Genomic DNA, 18,462 nt, shown 5'->3' with positions numbered 1-18,462 from the left:
ATTAGCCAGAAGAGGAATGGAATAGTTTTTTCATCCCATGCCCAGTTTTCCCCATTTGGGGAGTGTAAGATGAAATTAAGAGCTAACAAGGTCTATGGAAGTAGTTCTCAACCTGTGGGTCCCCAGGTATTTTGGTCTTTCAGAAATCCTAGCAGCTGGTGAACTGACTGGGATTTCTGGAAGTTGTAGGCCAAAACACCTGGGGACCACAGGTTGAGAACCACTGGTCTATAGCATACATGCTTTTTCAACTACAGTACTGTTGTCAGAACAGTCTCAAAGGAGCAATGACAGCAAAGCTATCTACTGCTCTATCAAAATGGCATTCATTGTTATTTTCCAGCAGATCTCCCTCACTGCAAGGAGGCAGGCCTGAATCTTCCTATGGGCATTTCAGCTGCTCCCCTTAGGAATTTATGATTGCTCCCTAATTACATTCAAAGAGGTAATTATTATGTATTTAATTCTCTCCCACAGAAATTCATAAATTTTAAACACAATGCTGCCTAGATATGATCATACGTATCTATTAAAGAAAAAGTGATAACATATGGCACAGGATTGTCAAACAAATCACACATTTTTTCAGATCTGAACACATGGTAATTTCATCTATATATATAAATGAGTGATGGAATCAGGGCACCGGACAAAACAACAGGCCCCCCCAACCTCGAAATTTGACAACACAACCCATCATCCACGCCTCTAGGTTGATACAACAACAATAAAAGAAAAATAAAGTCCTAATTAGAGGGAGAGCAATAATTGTTTTTATCCCATTGCTGCCAGTTTAGAGGGCTAATCTCTACCCACACTTGGTCTTCTAGCAACCAACTCAGCCAAGGGACAGCCAGGGTCCAGTTAGGGGACAGGCAGATTTAGACCTCTTCCACAGATTATCTAATTTGCACTGGATTATATGGCAGTGTAGACTCAAGGCGCTTCCACACAGCTATATAACCCATTTAGAATCTTATATTACCTACTTTGCACTGGATTATCTTGACTCCACACTACCATATAATCCACTTCAATGTGCATTTTATACAGCTGTGAAGAAGGGGCCTCATATAATCCAGTTCTAAGCAGATAATATAAGATTATCAATATACAGTAGAGTCTCACTTATCCAGCATAAACAGGCCAGCAGGATAAGTGAATATGTTGGTAATAAGAAGGGATTCAGGAAAAGCCGATTAAATATCAAATTAGGTAATGATTATACAAATTAATCACCAAAACATCATATTATACAACAAATTTGACAGAAAAAGTAGTTCCATGCGCAGTAATGCTATGTAGTAATTACAGTAGAGTCTCACTTATCCAACACTCGCTTATCCAACGCATTTTTGGAGTCAATGTTTTCAATATATTGTGATATTTTGGTGCTAAATTCATAAATACAGTAATTACTACATAGCATTACTGCGTATTGAACTACTTTTTCCGCCAAATTTGTTGTCTAACATGATGTTTTGGTGCTTCATTTGTAAAATCATAACCTAATTTGATGTTTAATCGGCTTTTCCTTAATGCCTCCTTATTATCCAACATATTCGCTTATCCAACATTCTGCCGGCCCATTTATGTTGGATAAGTGAGACTCTACTGTACTGTATTTACAAATTTACCACTAAAATATCACAATGAATTTAAAACGCTGACTACAAAAACATTGATTATGAAAAGGCAGACTGCGTTGGATAATCCAGAACACTGTATAAGCGAATGTTGGATAAGTGAGATTCTACTTTAATATGAAATAATTAAGGGATAGAATAATGCAGAACAATATAATCTCTAAAACCAGGACAGTAAATAAAGACCAACAGTCTGAAAGCAGGGAAATTGGAAATTCCACAAAGGAAACAATCAGGGCCAGCTAACACCTCCCAAGAAAGGATTCTACCAGAAAGGAAGCTGAGAAGGGAGTGAAGCACTGTGTATTACCAAAGTCATTATTATTACTATCATTATTATTATTGTGTTGCGGTCAACCGTGAAAATGAATACAATCTGGCTCCAAGTATTCAAAAACACTAAAATCAGAATATATAAAATTAATGTGGTATAATAAAACAGAACAATACAATCTCTAAAATCAGAACACTAAATAAAGAACAACACTCTGAAAACAGGGGACTTCCACACAGGAAACAATCAGGGCCAGCTAACACCTCCCAACAAAGTATTCCCATCATCAAAGTCTGGCAAATCCTCTGTTTTCTCAGGGCCACAGACAGTAGAAGCACATAAAATATCGCAAACAATACCACTCTGAAAACAAGGGAATTCCAGACAGGAAACAATCAGGGCCAGTTAACACCTCCCAACAAAAAAATCACTCAGAGGAAACAGCCAGACTTTAAAGCTGCAAGGCCATTACATCCTAATCATTTTTCCTAATTGCAGCATTCATACTTGCCTCCAACACACACAGACACAAAAAAAACAATCAGAAATATTGTATATTCACAACCTTTAGGAAATAATATCCCCTGGTGGCGCAGCGTGTTTAAGCGCTGACCTGCTGAACTTCTGGACCGAAAGGCCGCAGGTTTGAACTGGGGGAGCGGAGAGAGCCTCCACTGTTAGCCCCAGCTTCTGCCAACCCAGAAGTTCAAAAACATACAAATGTGAGTGCATCAATAGGTACTGCTCCGGTGGGAAGATAACGCCGCTCCATGCAGTCATCCCAGATGACCTTGGAGGAGTCTACGGACAACACCGGCTCTTCGGCTTAGAAATGGAGATGAGCACCAACCCCCAGAGTCAGGGGAAAACCTTTACCCTTTACCTTAACTACCACCAATTCCTCAATACCCATACCACCATACTTCGCCACAGCAACACGTGGCCGGGCACAGCTAGTACTACTAAAAGCAAGTCACCGTCTCTAAAGAAACATATTAACAAACCTTTAAAAAAGAAAATTGGAGTATTTCCTCCTGAAGTTATTTTTGATAAAAACTCAACGGCCTTAGATGTAATATATCAAGTTATTAACAAAGATTTCTTGCAACAACAAACTATTTCATTTTGGCAGAATTATCTGTTCTTGGAAAATGCTTTTCTAACAACCAATCAAGAATGATTACCTTATTCTGAAGTTGTAGAATGGCTTAATTAAATATAACAGTAAAACAATGTATGTGTGTGTGTGTGGAGGGGGGGGGGGGGGGTTCATACTGGGTTTACATGGCTATCAAGAAAACAGCTTTGGCAATACATTATAGCCAAGTTCCACAATCATGTGATTAAACTGCATTTATAGGAACAAGAAAGTGGGAGTCAATTTAAAGTTCTCTCAATACAACAACAGAATTCAACTGGACTAAAGTATTCAGTCCTATGAACACTATAAGGCTTACAGAAGACGATATATACTTAGGCAATGTACTAAGGCCTATCACTTAGTAACTGTGAACGGGCCCTCAGCTTAAAAAGTATAAGGACCCCTGATCTAAACCATCTAAGTTGTAGAACTTTATATAGCTAAAATAAAAAGAAGCACACAAACTATACATAACACAAAGATCCAACAAATGAAAAAGTAGGATAATCGCTACACCAATAAATAATCGCTATGGAAAATAGCTTGCCTTTATACTACATTTATTCTTTACTTAAATATATATCAATCAGAATATTGAAGTGTTTACTTGATTAAGGACATGTTTGATGAGTTTAAGTAACCACTGACATATGATGACCCCAAGGTGAAATAATCATGGAGGATTTTTGGTAAGATTTGTTCACAGGGGCTTTGCCTTCCTTTGAGGCTAAGAGTGTGTGTGACTTACTCAAGATACCTAGTGGGTTTCAATGGCCAAGTGGGTTTTCCAACTTTTATCAAAGTCATCCAATGCTCCGTTCTCCAACACCTCACCAGCTGAAGGATGTGTGAGCATTCATATCCCTTCAAATAGCCTGTTGACTTAGGGCAACCATAAATTTCATAGGGTTTTCTGAGTCAAGGATTACTCAGAGATGGTTTTGTCAGGTTCTTCATCTGAAATATAGCCTGCAGCACCTGATATTTATTGTCAGTCTCCCACCCATGTATTAAGCAGGTCTGACCCTCGTTAGCTTCCAAGACAAGATGGGATCTGAAGCCTTTAGGGCAGTGGTTCTCAACCTGTGGGTCCCCAGATGTTTTGGCCTTCAACTCCCAGAAATCCTAACAGCTGACAAACTGGCTGGAATTTCTGGCAGTTGTAGGCCAAAACACCTGGGGACCCACAGGTTGAGAACCACTGCTTTAGGGTATTTTCAAGATCAACAAGGAATTGCCTTGAGGCAGAGCACCACTTTGTGCTACACCTTTTTGCAGACACAACCCTCAGCAACTAAAGCGTCCTGTCTCAGAACTACACCCACTTTTGTTCTGATGTGAAATGACAAAACGCAAGCCAGTCAAAACAAGTATCAATTTGTAGTTTGGTGAGGCACCAACATTTTTTTGCCAAATAAGATCTAAAGATCTTGTAAAATCACAACCTTCAGGATCCCATTGCATTGAGCCATGGCAATTAAAGTGGGGTCAAACTGCATTAATGCTGCAGTGTAGATGCAGCCTTGCGGTTTCCCATTATTGTCCATTTACAAAAGAACACAACAGGCCAGTGAATGAAGCTAGGATTGCCTTTAACCAGAAAAAGATTAGGGAAGCTGTAACCACTTTTACAGATTCTGGTTCAATGTGAGTGTGGTCCTTAGCCAGGCAAGACCTTCCCATAGGAGTATAGTGTCTAGACCAGGGGTCCTCAAACTTTTAAAGCAAAGGGCCGGTCCACAATCCTTCAGACTGTGGAGGGGCCGAATTATCATTTGGGGGGGAAAACGAACAAATTCCTATGCACACTGCAGATTTCTTATTTGTAGTGCAAAACAACAATGAAAGAACAATACAATATTTAAAAATGAAAACATTTGTAACTAGCATAAACCTATCAGGATTTCAATAGGAAGTGTGGGCCTGCTTCTGGCCAATGAGATAGTCAAGTAAATTAGGATTGTTGTTGAGGAAAATCACAGTCTCACTCTATTTTGCTATGGTCAGGCCTCACATGAAATAACCCTGTGTCCAATTGTGGGCCCCAAAATTCAAGAGGGCTATGGACACACTGGAACGTGTTCGGAGAAGGGCAACCATAATAGTCAAAGGTCTGGAGACCAAGCCCTATGAGGAGCAGTTGGAGGGAACTATGTCTGTTTAGCTTGGAGAAAGGAAGGCTGAAAGGGGACATAAGAGTCCTGTTTATGTTGAAAATAACAACCTTCTCAAGCCTCCTCTTTTGTCTGTTTATAATGTATTGTTTATTTCCTAAAGTGTATGTCTTCTTTGGTTTGCAGTTTTCTTAGCTCTATGTACTTTAGGCAGTGGGAGGGGCTGCAGACCATGTGACTGGTTCAGTGACTGTTTAGAATGCAGTTTAAAAGGATAACAGTTGAGGCTTGAGTCTTTTTGACTACAGAAGCCAGTGTAATAAATTAGAAGTCAGTTGAGGCTTGAGATCCCTGGAAGTAGACTGTTATTAAAGAGAGCTGTACAGAGCAATATAGTTTTGGAAAGACTGTTAAAGACTATAAGTTAAAGATACAAACTTAAAAGTTTTAAAGCTTAACCTGACAAGAAATGTACCTATATATGAAGTTATGAGTAAAACAAACATGTTATTTTAAAGAAGTCTACTTGAATCTTTGTCTGCTGAGAGCATTGAATAATAACAAGATATTTATGCGCCCAGTGATATTTTATTACTCAATAAACTAAAGGAACACTCCTGAAACTCTGCTACCCAATAGGTTATGATCCTAACATGTCTTAATCCAATAGTCCAATAGTTTTAAGTATTTGAAAGGACGTCACACTGAGGAGGGGGGAAGCTTTTCTGCTGCTTTGGAGACTAGGGTCCCTTCCAGACAGGTCCTATATCCCAGGATCTGATCCCAAATTTTCTGTTTATCCCAGATTATCTGGTAGTGAGGTATCATATAATCCAGTTTAATGCAGATTAATCCAGTTTAATGCAGAAAACCTGGGATCAGATCCTGGAATATAGGGCCTGTCTGGAAGCGCCCTATGACACAATAGAGCAATGGATTCAAATTGCAAGAAAGAAGATCCTACCTAAACATTAGGAAGGATTTCCTGACAGTAAGAGCTGTTCAGCAGTGGATTATGCTGCTGCCTGGGAGTGTGGTGGTTTGTAAGCAGAGGCTGGAATTGCCATTTGTTGGGGGTGCTCTTGTTGTGTGTTCCTGCCTGGCAGGATGAGACTAGACTGGATGCCACTCGGGTCTCTTCAGTTCCAGGATTCTAATTCCTTTGGAATCAGTCCCTTGTGGGAGCTGGGAGTGACCAGAGTCCAAAAAGAACCCATTCCTGGGTTGCTGTGAGTTTTTCAGGCTGTATGGCCATGTTCCAGAAGCATTCTCTCCTTATGTTTCGCCCACATCTATGGCAGGCATCCTCAGAGGTTGTGAGGTCTGTTGGAAACTAGGTGAGTGAGGTTTATAAATCTGTGGAAGGTTCAGGGTGGGAGAAAGAACTGCTTGTTGGAGGCAGGTGTGAATGTTGCAATTAATCACCTTGATTAGCACTGAAAAGCCTTGCAGCTTCAAGGCCTGGCTGATTCCTGCCTAAATCCTTTGTTGGGAAGTGTTAGCTGGCCCTGATTGTTTCATATCTGGAATTCCCCTGTTTTCAGAGTGCTGTCTGTCCTGATTTTAGTGTTTTTTTTTAATACTAGTAGCCAGATTTTGTCCATTTTTATGAATTCCTCCTTTCTGTTGAAATTGCCCACATATTTATGGATTTCAATGGCTTCTCTGCGTAGTCTGACATGGTGGCTGTTGGAGTGGTCCAGCATCTGTGTTCTCAAATCATATGCTGTGACCAGGTTGTTCTGCTGTGGCTGACTTCTCTAGTTGAGTTAGTCTGCAGTGCCTTTCATGTTCCTTGATTTGTGCCCGAGCAATGCTGCGTTTAGTGGTCCCTATGTAGACCTGTCCACAGTTGCATGGTATACAGTAGACTCCTGCAGAGTTGAGAGGATCCCTCTTGTCTTTTGCTGAATATAGCATTTCTTGGATTTTCTTAGTGGATCTGTAAATAGTTTGTAGGTTGGGTTTCTTCATCAGCTTCCCTATACGGTCAGTGGTTCCCTTGATGTATGGTAAAAACACTTTTCCTCTGGGTGGATCTTTGTCTTTCCTCTCATGGCTTGTTCTTGGACTTCAACAGACAAGAGTTCTTTCTCCCACTGGGTGAGAAGGGCGGGGTATAAATGTAGTAAATACATTTAAAAAAATAAACAAACCCCACTTGTCTGGTTTCCAACAGACCTCACAACCTCTGAGGATGTCTGCCATAGATGTAGGCGAAACGTCAGAAGAGAATGCTTCTGGAACATGGCCATACATCCTGTAAAACTTACAGCAACCCAACGCATTTCCATTTTGTTGCTAGCTAGCCTGAAGTAGAAGGAGAATGCTGTGATTCCTCCCAGAGGGATGAGGGCTCTGACCCAAGGGCAAAGTATGAAGGGGAAGCAGGGGGAGAAAGCTTCGCTGGGAAGCCATATTCTCCCTCCAGAGCAATACAGAAGGGGCGGCGGCGGAGCTCCAGCCTCTGTGTGGCAAGGAGAAAGCCCCCATCTCCTGACAGAAAGGGAGAAGGAGCGGCAGAGGCGCCATGTTACAGCCTCCCCTCCTCAAAGCAGGTCCTTCCTAAACTGGAGCCACACCTGGAGCCCGTTAGGAGAGGCAGGATACCCGCTGCATACCCCGCCCGCTCCGCTGTTTACCCGAAAAGAAAAACACAAGCCTCACCCCTTACGACCGCCGGCCGAGCCGCACATGAAAGCCCGTGTCCCCCACAGGCTTCCGTCACATCTCGCGGGAACTCACTGACACATCTCCTTCTCGTTCTCTCCTCATACTCTTCCTCCTCCTTCCCCCTCCCCTTCTCGGCCGCCGCGGGGTCAGGAGGAGGCGGAGCTACCCGCTCTGGAGGGGAGGGGCAGAAGGAGAGCGGCGGAAAAACGGACACATGATTTCGGGCGCTGCGGGGGCGGGGCCAAGGACAACCCATTGCTGCCTGGGTGGCCGGAAGCGGCCCAGTCAGTAGCCCCCCCCCCCCGGCCGCAAAGAGCGGCGAGTTCGTCAGCAGGATGGAGCCTCAATAAGAAAGCTAAGGCCCTGCCCAACTAAAGCTCCCTGGATTCCATCACTCAGCTACAGGGGAGTCAAACTGAATTAGTTCTACAGTGGAGATGTATCCGAAATTCTGAATTTCACCTAGTTCAGGTCTTTTGTTACTTTTTATTGTATCTTGCTAGCATGAGTAATGGGTAGGATATGGCCCTCCAGAGGAGTTGCAGTCAAAAGAATTTCTGCAAGGCCACATATTCCCCAACATGCTCAGATGTGGGTTGCTGTCTGTTTTCCGGGCTGTATGGCCATGTTCTGGAAGCATTCTTTCCTCACGTTTCGCCCACATCTATGGCAGGCATCCTCAGAGGTTGTGAGCTCTGCTAATCAAGGTGATTAATGACAACATCCACACCTGCCTCCCAACAGACAAGAGTTCTTTCTCCCACCCTGGACCTTACACAGATATATGAACCTCCCTTGCCTAGTTTCCAACATACCTCACACTTCTGAGGATGCCTGCCACAGATGGGCGAAACGTCAGGAGAGAAATCTTCAGGAACATGGCCATACAGCCCGAAAGCAACCCTGTTGTGAGGTCTGTTGGAAACTAGGCAAGTGGAGTTTATATATCGCTGGAAGATCCAGGATGGGAGAAAAAGCTTTTGTCTGAGGAAAGTGTTAATGTTGCAGTTGGCCACCTTGATAGCATTTAATGGCTTTGCAGCTTCTAGGCGTGGCTTCTTCCTGCGGGGGGGGGGGGGGGTGTTTATTGGGAGGTGTTAGCTGGCCCTGATCGTTTCATGCCTGAAATTCCCCCATTTTCAGAGTTGTTCATTATTCACTGTCCTGATTTTAGAGTTTTTTTAAAATATTGTAGCCAGATTTTGTTCATTTTCATGGTTTTCCCCTTTCTGTTGAAATTGTCTACATGCTTTTGGATTTCAGTGGCTTCTCTGTGTAGTCTGACATGGTGGTTGTTAAGAGTGGGCCAGCATTTTTGTGTTCTCCAATAATATGCTGTGTCCAGGTTGGATCATGAAGTACTCTGCTATGGCTGACTTCTCTGGTTTGATTAGTCTGCAGGGCCTTTCATGTTCCTTGATTCATGTTTGTGGACAATGTTGCATTTGGTGATCCATATGTAGACTTGTCCACAGCTGCACGGTATACTCCTGAAGAGGTGAGAGGATCCCTTTTGTCCCTTGCTGAATGCAGCATTTATTGTTCCCAGGCAGGAAGCAGCCAGGCCTTGAAGCTGCAAGGCTATTCAATGCTAATCGAGGTGCCTAATTGCAACATTCACACTTGCCTCAGGCAGACAAGTTCTTTCTCCCACCCTGAACGTTCCACAGCTATATAAACCCCACTTGACTAGTTTCCAATATACCTCACAACCTCTAAGGATGCCTGCAGGCGAAACATCAGGAGAGAATGCTTCTAGAACATGGCCATACAGCCTGGAAACCTCACAGCAACCCAGTGATTCTGGCAATTGAATCCTTTGGCAACACAATGCTGATTTATCCGTATTTATATAAATGGGGTTTTCCTTCACATACATTTGCTGAAATGGCTGTGTCATTAGCGAAATCTAAATCTACAGTGAAGTATGTTGATTAAGTATAATGACAGCTGCCTTTCGCAACCTTCAATCTGAATTGTGGCTGCGGTGTAACATCGTACACAAATGGTGTTGTGTATTTTCAAGTTATTTCTGATTAATGGGGTTTCCTTCATAGAATTTGTTCAGATGTCATTTCTCAAATCAATACTGAATTTTCTATTAAAGGCACTATGAGTATTGTTTTCTCCATGAGCAGTTTATTTGAATAAACATTCATTTGAAAAGACTCTTCACTATAAATCACCAAATTGATCATGTCATCATTAACACCCTGGGATAGTGCTGTTCCACTGTTTTTTTTAACCTTGAATTGCCTTGACACAAGTTTCTGACTGTTAAATGTAGACATGTGGTCTCTGGAACAAAACAATTATACAAGAATAAGTCACAGACAGTTTAAACTCATTACCATCTTTAATTAATCTGCTTTGAAAGTAGCATACATTTCCATGATAAAATTTTCCCAACCTCAGGTTCACAGAATCACATTGTAGATCATTAATGCCAAAAGTATGAAAAGGTCTCTTCACATGGCAAACAGGATCAAGAAAGCAACCATCAGACAGAAGAGACCCATGGCTTCAGACAGGGCAAATCCCAGAATAGCATAGGAGAACAACTGCTGCTTCAGGGATGGATTTCTAAAATAAAAGTCAAAATGTATGTCATTTTTGTATAAAGATAACATATTTTAAACAGATACATCAGTATGGTACCCTCTGAAAGAGAAGGGGGATCACCAGCCCTCTAGATGTTTCACATTACAACTCTTAGTTCCTTACTGATTGACTATACTAGCTTGGCTTGGGTAATTCAAAACATGTGGAGTGCTAAAACTTCCGTATCCATGTAATGCAGTTGTTCTCAATCTGTTGTTCCCCAGGTGTTCAGGCCTACTACTCCCAGAAATCCTAGCCAGTTTACCAGCTATTAAGATTTCTGGGAATTGAAGGCCAAAACATCTGGGGACCCACAGGTTGTAACAATATCCAAGAGTAAATCTACACTGTGGAATGAATGCAGTTTGACACCATTTTAAATACCACAGTGCAATAGTATAGAATCATGAAATGAGCAATTTTACAAAAATGCTGACGCCTCACAAAACTCCAAGTCCTAGGATGCCATAGCACTGAGCCATAGCAGTTAAAGTGAGGTCAAACTGCATTAATTTTAGTGTAAATGCACTCCAAATCACCTCCTCACACAGAACACTATAAAAAGCTTAATGCAAGACAGAAATATAGTTTACTAAAGAGCAGTTAAACTGTCACAATTTATAGAACTCTTGAGCATTACTTCTGTTGCAATTACTAAAAACAAAGTCATGTGGAACAGTAAAGAGTCAAGGTTTATTTGGCCTAAGCTTTTGCAGACTGACATCTATTTCCATCACATGCAAGAAGCACCTGCCAAAAGTACACAAAAGATACCACAAGTTGGTTTTGTTGCAAGAGAATGGATGCGTCTTAAAAAAAAACCCTGCAACTTGATGCTTGTAGGGAGATGCTTAAAATTTTACTGTTGGTAGTTGTAAGTACATAGTACAAAATGTCAGACTCCAAAGCTCACTATCACTCTTAAACATATCTGTCAAACTAGGAAAACTGATTTCTGCAGATTACTACAAGATACAGTTTCAATTATATCCATATGGATAGTTACAACCAAGATGCAAGTGACAAAGTGGGATTTCTAATTATTTTCTGAAGCACCAACTGAATCCGCAATCCTGACCAATACTACAAATCTAATTATACAGAACACTATTTCAAAAACCTAACTGTGCAAAATGGAGAATTTTCTTTTAACACATGTAGTTTCTATTACACAAAATCATTTCTAACCTAGTGAGATTTCGTGATTAAAGAACTTGGTGCTAGCTGATGGATGGCAATGGTTTTCAATTGGAGTCTTTCCTAATTCACTGATGCTTATATTCATTTTTGACAATCACACACTCATTAAGCAGGCAATTACAGTAGTTCTGATTTAAGAAAATGTATTTTAAAGCTAGACTAGATGCACCCGAGACAGCAGTTTAGATTCATAGACATTGTCAAATATTGCAGTTTATTTCATTGGGCTTTAATATATGATGCCCTTTTGCTAGCTGCTTTCATCTGTCATAACCCAGATCTTATTATACCATCAACATGGACCAGTTTAGGTATATTAGACAGGAAAAAAGATTGAAAGTATTTATCCAGCTACAGTGTGTCCTCACTTATCGCGGGGGTTACATTCCACAAAGTAGGGACACTTTTTATTTTAATATTTAAACATTATTTTAATCATTAAGTGGCCTTTCTCCCCCTTGCAAGTCCCGGGGAGAGTGAAGCCTTTCCTACCAGTGCCGGTGGACCACTTGCTTTGTGCCTGCCATGTGCCCTGGCTACCTCTGCTCCTGCAGCCAGGGAAGAAGGAACGCCGCTCCGCCCAGTAAGTGAGTGAGTGGGGCAGGGTGGATGGGCGAGAGAGTAAGGGCGGGTGGCAGCAGGGCAGCAAAAGAGGATCCTGGAAAAGGTGGCCAGGCTCCTTTTGCTACTGCCACTCCAGCTGGGCCGTGCCAGGAAACGTGGAGGACTCCGAAGAGGGACTTGGAAGTCCCACCACCTCTTCCAAGTCCTCCATGTTTCCTGCAGAAAAAGGAGCCTGGCCGCTTCTTATGGGCTCCTCTTCTGCTGCCGCCCTCACTCTCCCTCCCACTCTCGCTCACTCTTTCACTAACTGGGCAGAGAAGCGTTCCTTCTTCCCTGGCTGCAGGAGCAGAGGCAGCCAGAGCAACATGGCAGGCACAAAGCAAGGGGGCAGCCCTGAGGAGGAAAAGCAGCAATGGGGTGAGCAAATAAATAAATAAATTTTCTGCGGTAAGCGAACCACGAACACACTACTGTTATTGAGTTGGACTTGCTTCCTGGTCAAACTGTTGTGATGTGACCACACTATACTTTCCTGACAGAGCAGGCTTTTTGAAGAGTAAAAACTTCTAATCCTTTTTGGTCAGGGAGACACCACTCAACAATATGCATTCCTCATTCTCATCCTATGTGTATTTAAACATACAGGGAAACACTTCTGCTTTTAACATGAACAGCTTCATTTAATGTAAGGTTTTTGCTTAAGAATTCAACTAACAAGCCACTTTTTAAAAAGTATGCCTTTTTCTGTCTGAGGAAATGCTTCTTCCCTTATTGGCCTGCCCATGCTTTAAGTTCATCTGCTGATCCCATTCTCCAACTAAAATTCCTATCATAAACAAAGACTGTTTTCAGTTACTAGAGTTCTTTGCTCACAGTACCCAAGTTGTAAAACATGTTCCCAAGGTTTTCGTGGTACACCAGCTGTGTTGTGTTTTAGGTGCCAGGCAATTTAAACATCTTAATCCTCTTAAACCAGGAATGGGTAATTGTGACTTCAGATGTACTAAATGAAATACATTGAATGAATTATTACATTTCATTCCTTTATGAAAGATCTTTACATTCTTGGCAGTTATCATTTGCTTTTGCAAATGATAAAAAAGCAGTCAGCAGTTTCCTCTCATTACACAAATATATCTTTTAATCTCAATGTGCTAGCACTTCTTTAACCCCAGAGAAAATACAACAGCTGTAGACATGCTGTTTCCGGCCTTATAGACCATATTAGCTTCCACAGATAAGGCTAGTCTACTATGGTAAGTGACTGGAAACAGGAACTTTAGAAGGGATGGACAACTGTGGGAGCTTAGGGAGCTACAATACTGCCAACACCACCTTGTTGGAGGCTGAACACCCCCACCATACACAAGAAAACTCCACCCAAGTGTTTGCCCAAAATGCCACCCAATCATAGCTTCTGAAGGCATTTTTACTATTTTTACTAATACGAAGTCAAGAGAAGTAATTTCTAGTTTATTTGATTTTTTAAGACAAGTCAACAGAAGTAATTTCTAATTTATTTGATTTTTAAAGACCTTCCTTACTGAGCTTAAAATGCAAAGGAGGGTTCATGCAAAGGAGGGCCCAAAGCATTATGAAAATGTTTCTTACACCTTCTAATGGGCATTTTTGGCCACACCTGAGTTATAGTTTCTTGCATCTGCATTCCTGAAGAGCTAGTGTAGGAGAATGACACTAAGATGTATTCATATAATGTCGTATGTTAGATATCTAAGATATGTTACCTTGCATAACCAATGATTAGACTCCCGAAAACTGTTCCAATACCAGCACCAGAACCAGCCACTCCTACTGTGGCAGCACCAGCACCAATAAACTTGGCAGCAGTGTCAATGTCCCTGCTGATAGCACTTGTTTGAAATTCCCTTAATGCTAGTTGATTTCCATTGTTTTGAGTCCCAGTAAGGAAAAGTGCGCTACCCTATAAAGAACAAGAAGAAAACCACGTTTAATTGAATGCAAGGACAGCCATAGATTTGTATTATGAAAGCTACCAACATTCCACATCAAAGAAAGAAAACTTTTAAGTCACCTCTGGGAAAGTACTTAATAGTAACTTACTCTTATTTTCCTACTGTACTGAGAACCTGCAAGCCAGAAATTGCTATCTAGTCTACAAGTTATGACCTAAAGAAATAAAGGGAGGAAACTCAGGAAGTTGATCCCAATGCAGTGGAAGACCACCTGGAAACTAGAGAGCAGCTATAAGGTTCTTGTAACAAAAGTAGGATATTCCAATAAATAGAGCAATGAAGCTCATTCCAACTGACCTGCAAATCTGAATTTTCAAGTTTACTACTGCAACACAGGTTGCTTAGAATAAGTCAGATTCACACAAAGTTTTGGGGTGTGCAGGGAGGTGAGAAAACTGTACACTACACAAAAAGGTATCATGCCTTTGCCATAAATACAGTTTAATACTGGTTGTGGTTAATGGTTACTAGGACAAGAACTTACAGGCTCACCAGATAGTTTAGGAAGCTACAGAATTTTTTACGGTACCTCTTCAGTCCTGACTTCTGGCCTAGACAACACTGTTGTAGAAATTGGTCTGTAAAGGACTCTTGATCCCATACGCATCTGAGAGAGGGAGAGGAAGAGTATTAAAATAACAACAAAATGATGGAACTCAACTACCAGTCTTCCAACATAACACAAAAATCCCAGTGGTTTTTAAACTGAAGAGTTTGTTATCTCCATAATGACAGAAGATTCCAATCACAAAGGAAATACTTCTTTGGCCCCTTCAAGGATGTAAGATTGCAGAAGTTGTAAAAAGCTGGCACGTTTATATCTACACAGCCACAACAAAAGTATCCACACTGACCACAGCAACTGGTTTGAAAGCTTGACATTCACTTTCAATAAATGTGTAGAGAACCCAGTTCATTTAGCTAGAGCTAAACACACAAACCTCATCTCTGTATCAGGCAAATTCACAGCAAAATGTGTACGTGTGGAGGACAGAGAAGGTATTATTTCTGACTATAATGAAATTACAGCACTGAGAGGACACTAAGGCCCCTTCAACAATGTCCCTATATTCCAGGATCGAATCCTAAATTATCTGCTTTGTACTGGATTATATGAGTCTCCATTGCCAGATAATCTGGAATAAACAGATAATCTGGGATAGAGGGCAGTGTAGAAGGGGCCTAAAACTTGGTTTCTTTTCCTGTGTTGCTCAGTAAGATTCCACAACAGGCAATGTTGATTTTAAATGTATACTGAATGACTAAATAAAGGAGAAGTTCTTTAAGGACAGTCGTCAGAGCCAGGTTAGAGCAGGAGATTGTGTTAGCAATTCTAGCTTCTGGCCTCTCCTGTGACATTACAACCAAACAATACTGAGCCAAATGTTCTCTTGACTTCACTGAATAGATAATCCTGAAAACATACAACACTCCTAGGTAGTATGAGGTACTCTATTAAGAGTGCACCTGAATACAGAATGCTGAATTACAGTTGGACATGATGACCTTCAGGTCACTTGCTTCCAATCCTACAGGACTTAAAAAGAAACTCAAGACATTTGAATTCTAACAGATTTACTCTGAAGACAGATCCAAAGAAATGAAACCTAAACTTCTCTTAATAATGTGTATCCTCCGGATCAAAACTGCACTCAGAGCAATTCCGGAAAATCACTTCTTGAACTGACTGCAAGTACAGACTGTAGGGAAGGCCTAAGGAATGAATGACTGTTGGAAAGGAAAATGGCCCGGCTGCGGCCTATGCATGTCCTTGGACCACCTACTTGCTTAAGGTCACGGGATTTCCACTCCAGCCTCTTCCCGCAGCACAAGCACTTTACAAGGAGAACCTTTCCCTTTTATAAAATCACAGATCTGGAAAAGGCTAGGAGGGCCATCAAGAAACAATGGGGAGAACAAGCTACAGAAGGGATAGTGACCCTTCTGCCCCAGAGGCCTCCTGGCAAGGAGGAAGAGGAAGTGACCCCTAGGAAGGGCAATACAAAAAGGGAAACATAGAAAATAAAAGCAATAGGGAAAGAGGCATGGAAGGCAAAGACAAGAAAGTAAAGTAATATATTTCAGATTTCAATATTAATGTCAAAAATATGTAGTATGATTTTATATAGGATTTATGCTACATTAGAACAGTAAAGACAAATATCACTTAAGTAAAATAAACGAATCATTAAATAACCCAAAAAATAAAATAAGGTGTAAACACTAAATTAATCTGAGAATCTGCTATTGCAACACATCCAGTGAAGTGGTTTAAACCAGTATAAAAAAGATTAGGACTAAGTACGTCCCAGTCTACTTGGAATACACGAAGATCATTCCAGAAGCATGTTTAAGAACTGGTCCAAGAGTCCAGACTAGCCTTGAAGAGGAGGGACAGCAAGAACAATAGAGAAGAAAGCATGGAAAACAAAGGCACTAGAGAGGAGGGCTTAGGCTCCATCTACACAGCTGAATAAAATCCCACATTTTCTGCTTTGAACTGGAATATATGGCAGTTTGGCCTCAGATAACCCAGTTCAAAGTAGATGATGTGGGATTTTCTACCTTGATATTCTGGGTTATATGGCTGTGTGGAAGGACCGGCCCCTTAGAAAGCTAAAGCAATGGGGAGAGCAAGAGAAAGGGCAAGAAAGAGGGCACGTAAGCAAAAACAATGAAGAGGAAGGGATACATAAGTGTGCATCTACACTGTACAATTAATGCAGTTCGACAACGCTTAAATAGCCATGGCTCAATACTATGGAATTGTGAGAGGTGTAGCTTTACATGGCCTTTAGTCTTCTCTGCCAAAGAGGGCTGGTGCCTCTCTAAATTGCAACTCTCCATAGCATTTGCCACGGCAGTTAAAACGGTGTCAAACTGCATTAATTCTGCAGTGTAGGTTCACCCATGGAAAGCACAGATGGAGGAGGGGGGCATGGAGAAGAAGGGCAATAGCAGGAGAGGGAGGAGTCCTGCCCGGCCGAGAGCCCCCTCTCACTCACTCACCAAGGCGGGAGAGCCGGCGGCGAGCTTGACACAGGCGAACATAATGGCTGCTGTCGGTGAGGAAAGAAGTGGCGGGTCCCGGGCCTTCTGGCTCGCTGCAGTGGGAGAAAAAGAGACCGTTAGGCGTCTCCCTCGTTGGCCGGACGGACGGACGGAGGAGGAAATGCGAGACAGGGAAAGGGGCCTGGCCTGGCCTAGCACTGACCCGGCAGCAGCAGTAGTAGCTCCTTTCACCGGGTGGTGCAGCGGTAGAGGTCGAAGGAACTGCAAACCACTCTGCGCATGCGCACAAGGCGGGTGTTTTCATTCCCCCTCCCCAAGTTCCCGGATGCTAGAGGTGGGAGGGGGAGGAAAGGACTTTTGTAAAAGGAGGGGAGGGAGAAGCAATCTGAAACCATGTCAGACTACAGCCAGAGAAGTCAGGTACTTTGCGTTCAGCAAAGGTCAAGAGGGATCTTCTCACCTCTGCAGGAGTCTACGGTATACCATAAGGCTGTGGACAAGTCTACATAGGAACCCCTAAACGCTGCATTGCCCAAACACGAATCAAGGAACATGAAAGGCACTGCAGACTAACTCAACCAGAGAAGTCAGCCACAACAGAGTACTTGATGATCCAACCTGGACACTATTTGAGAACATAGAAATGCTGGACCCCTCTTTGGCAACTCCCGCATGTCCATAGCATTGAGCCATGGCAGTTAAAGTGGTGTCAAACTGCATCCATTCTACTGCATAGATGCACTTTATGTCTGGGATCTGATTCCCTGCTCGGCTGTGGAAACCCACTGGGGCTTCTTCATATAATCCAGATTATCAAATCAGATAATCCACTGGTTTGAACTGGGTTATATGAGTCAACACTGCCATATAATCCAGTTCAAAGCAGATAATCTGGATTTTATATGATAGTGTAGAAGGGGCCTGGGTGATCCTGGGAAAGGCACACCCTGGCCTGTTCTACACTGCTGTATAAAATCCAGATTATCTGCTTTGAACTTGATCATATGATAGTGTAGTATTGGCAGTTCAAAGCAGATAATGTGGATTATCTGCTTGGATAATATGGATTATTTGACAGTGTAGAAGGGGCCTTTCTCAACCTCAGAAAACCCCATGATAGGGTTGTCTTAAATTACAAAGCTCCCAGTGGCACAGTGGGTTTAACACTTGTTCCTGCAGGACTGATGACCTGAAGGTTGGGTTGCTGACCTGAAGGTTGCCAGTTCAAATCCAACTCGGGGAA

General features: G+C 42.1%; 2 protein-coding genes across 3 annotated transcripts in view; both read right to left on the bottom strand.

The window, feature by feature from the left end:
* Nucleotides 1-8,001, bottom strand: part of atf2 (activating transcription factor 2) — an 80,433-nt gene extending 72,432 nt beyond the window's left edge. For both annotated transcript variants that reach the window (XM_008119223.3, XM_016996845.2), the window contains exon 1: nucleotides 7,843-8,001. The gene's annotated coding sequence lies outside the window, so the exon portion shown is untranslated. The remainder of the gene's footprint in view (nucleotides 1-7,842) is intronic.
* A 2,184-nt stretch (nucleotides 8,002-10,185) lies between these two features.
* atp5mc3 (ATP synthase membrane subunit c locus 3) lies at nucleotides 10,186-17,569 on the bottom strand. Its single transcript, XM_003226424.3, has 5 exons — nucleotides 17,422-17,569; nucleotides 17,217-17,311; nucleotides 14,737-14,814; nucleotides 13,959-14,155; nucleotides 10,186-10,431 (listed from the first exon to the last, which is right to left on the bottom strand). The coding sequence occupies exons 2-5, from the start codon at nucleotides 17,256-17,258 to the stop codon at nucleotides 10,317-10,319; spliced, it is 432 nt and encodes a 143-aa protein (XP_003226472.1). The 5' UTR covers nucleotides 17,259-17,311; nucleotides 17,422-17,569; the 3' UTR covers nucleotides 10,186-10,316.
* Nucleotides 17,570-18,462: the final 893 nt, after the last annotated feature.

The sequence above is a fragment of the Anolis carolinensis genome, chromosome 1 (assembly GCF_035594765.1).
Source record: "Anolis carolinensis isolate JA03-04 chromosome 1, rAnoCar3.1.pri, whole genome shotgun sequence".
Lineage (NCBI taxonomy): Eukaryota > Metazoa > Chordata > Lepidosauria > Squamata > Dactyloidae > Anolis > Anolis carolinensis.
Note: the sequence above shows the minus strand (reverse complement) of the source record. Positions and strands in the feature narration are given on the sequence as shown.

Coding starts and splice junctions, on each gene's coding strand:
- atp5mc3 (XM_003226424.3), bottom strand. CDS start 17,258: ATGTTCGCCTGTGTCAAGCTCGCCGCCGGCTCTCCCGCCTTG. Junction 14,156..14,736: donor CAGAAGTCAGGACTGAAGAG/GTACCGTAAAAA, acceptor TGTTCTTTATAG/GGTAGCGCACTTTTCCTTAC. Junction 10,432..13,958: donor CTAATCATTGGTTATGCAAG/GTAACATATCTT, acceptor CTTTTATTTTAG/AAATCCATCCCTGAAGCAGC.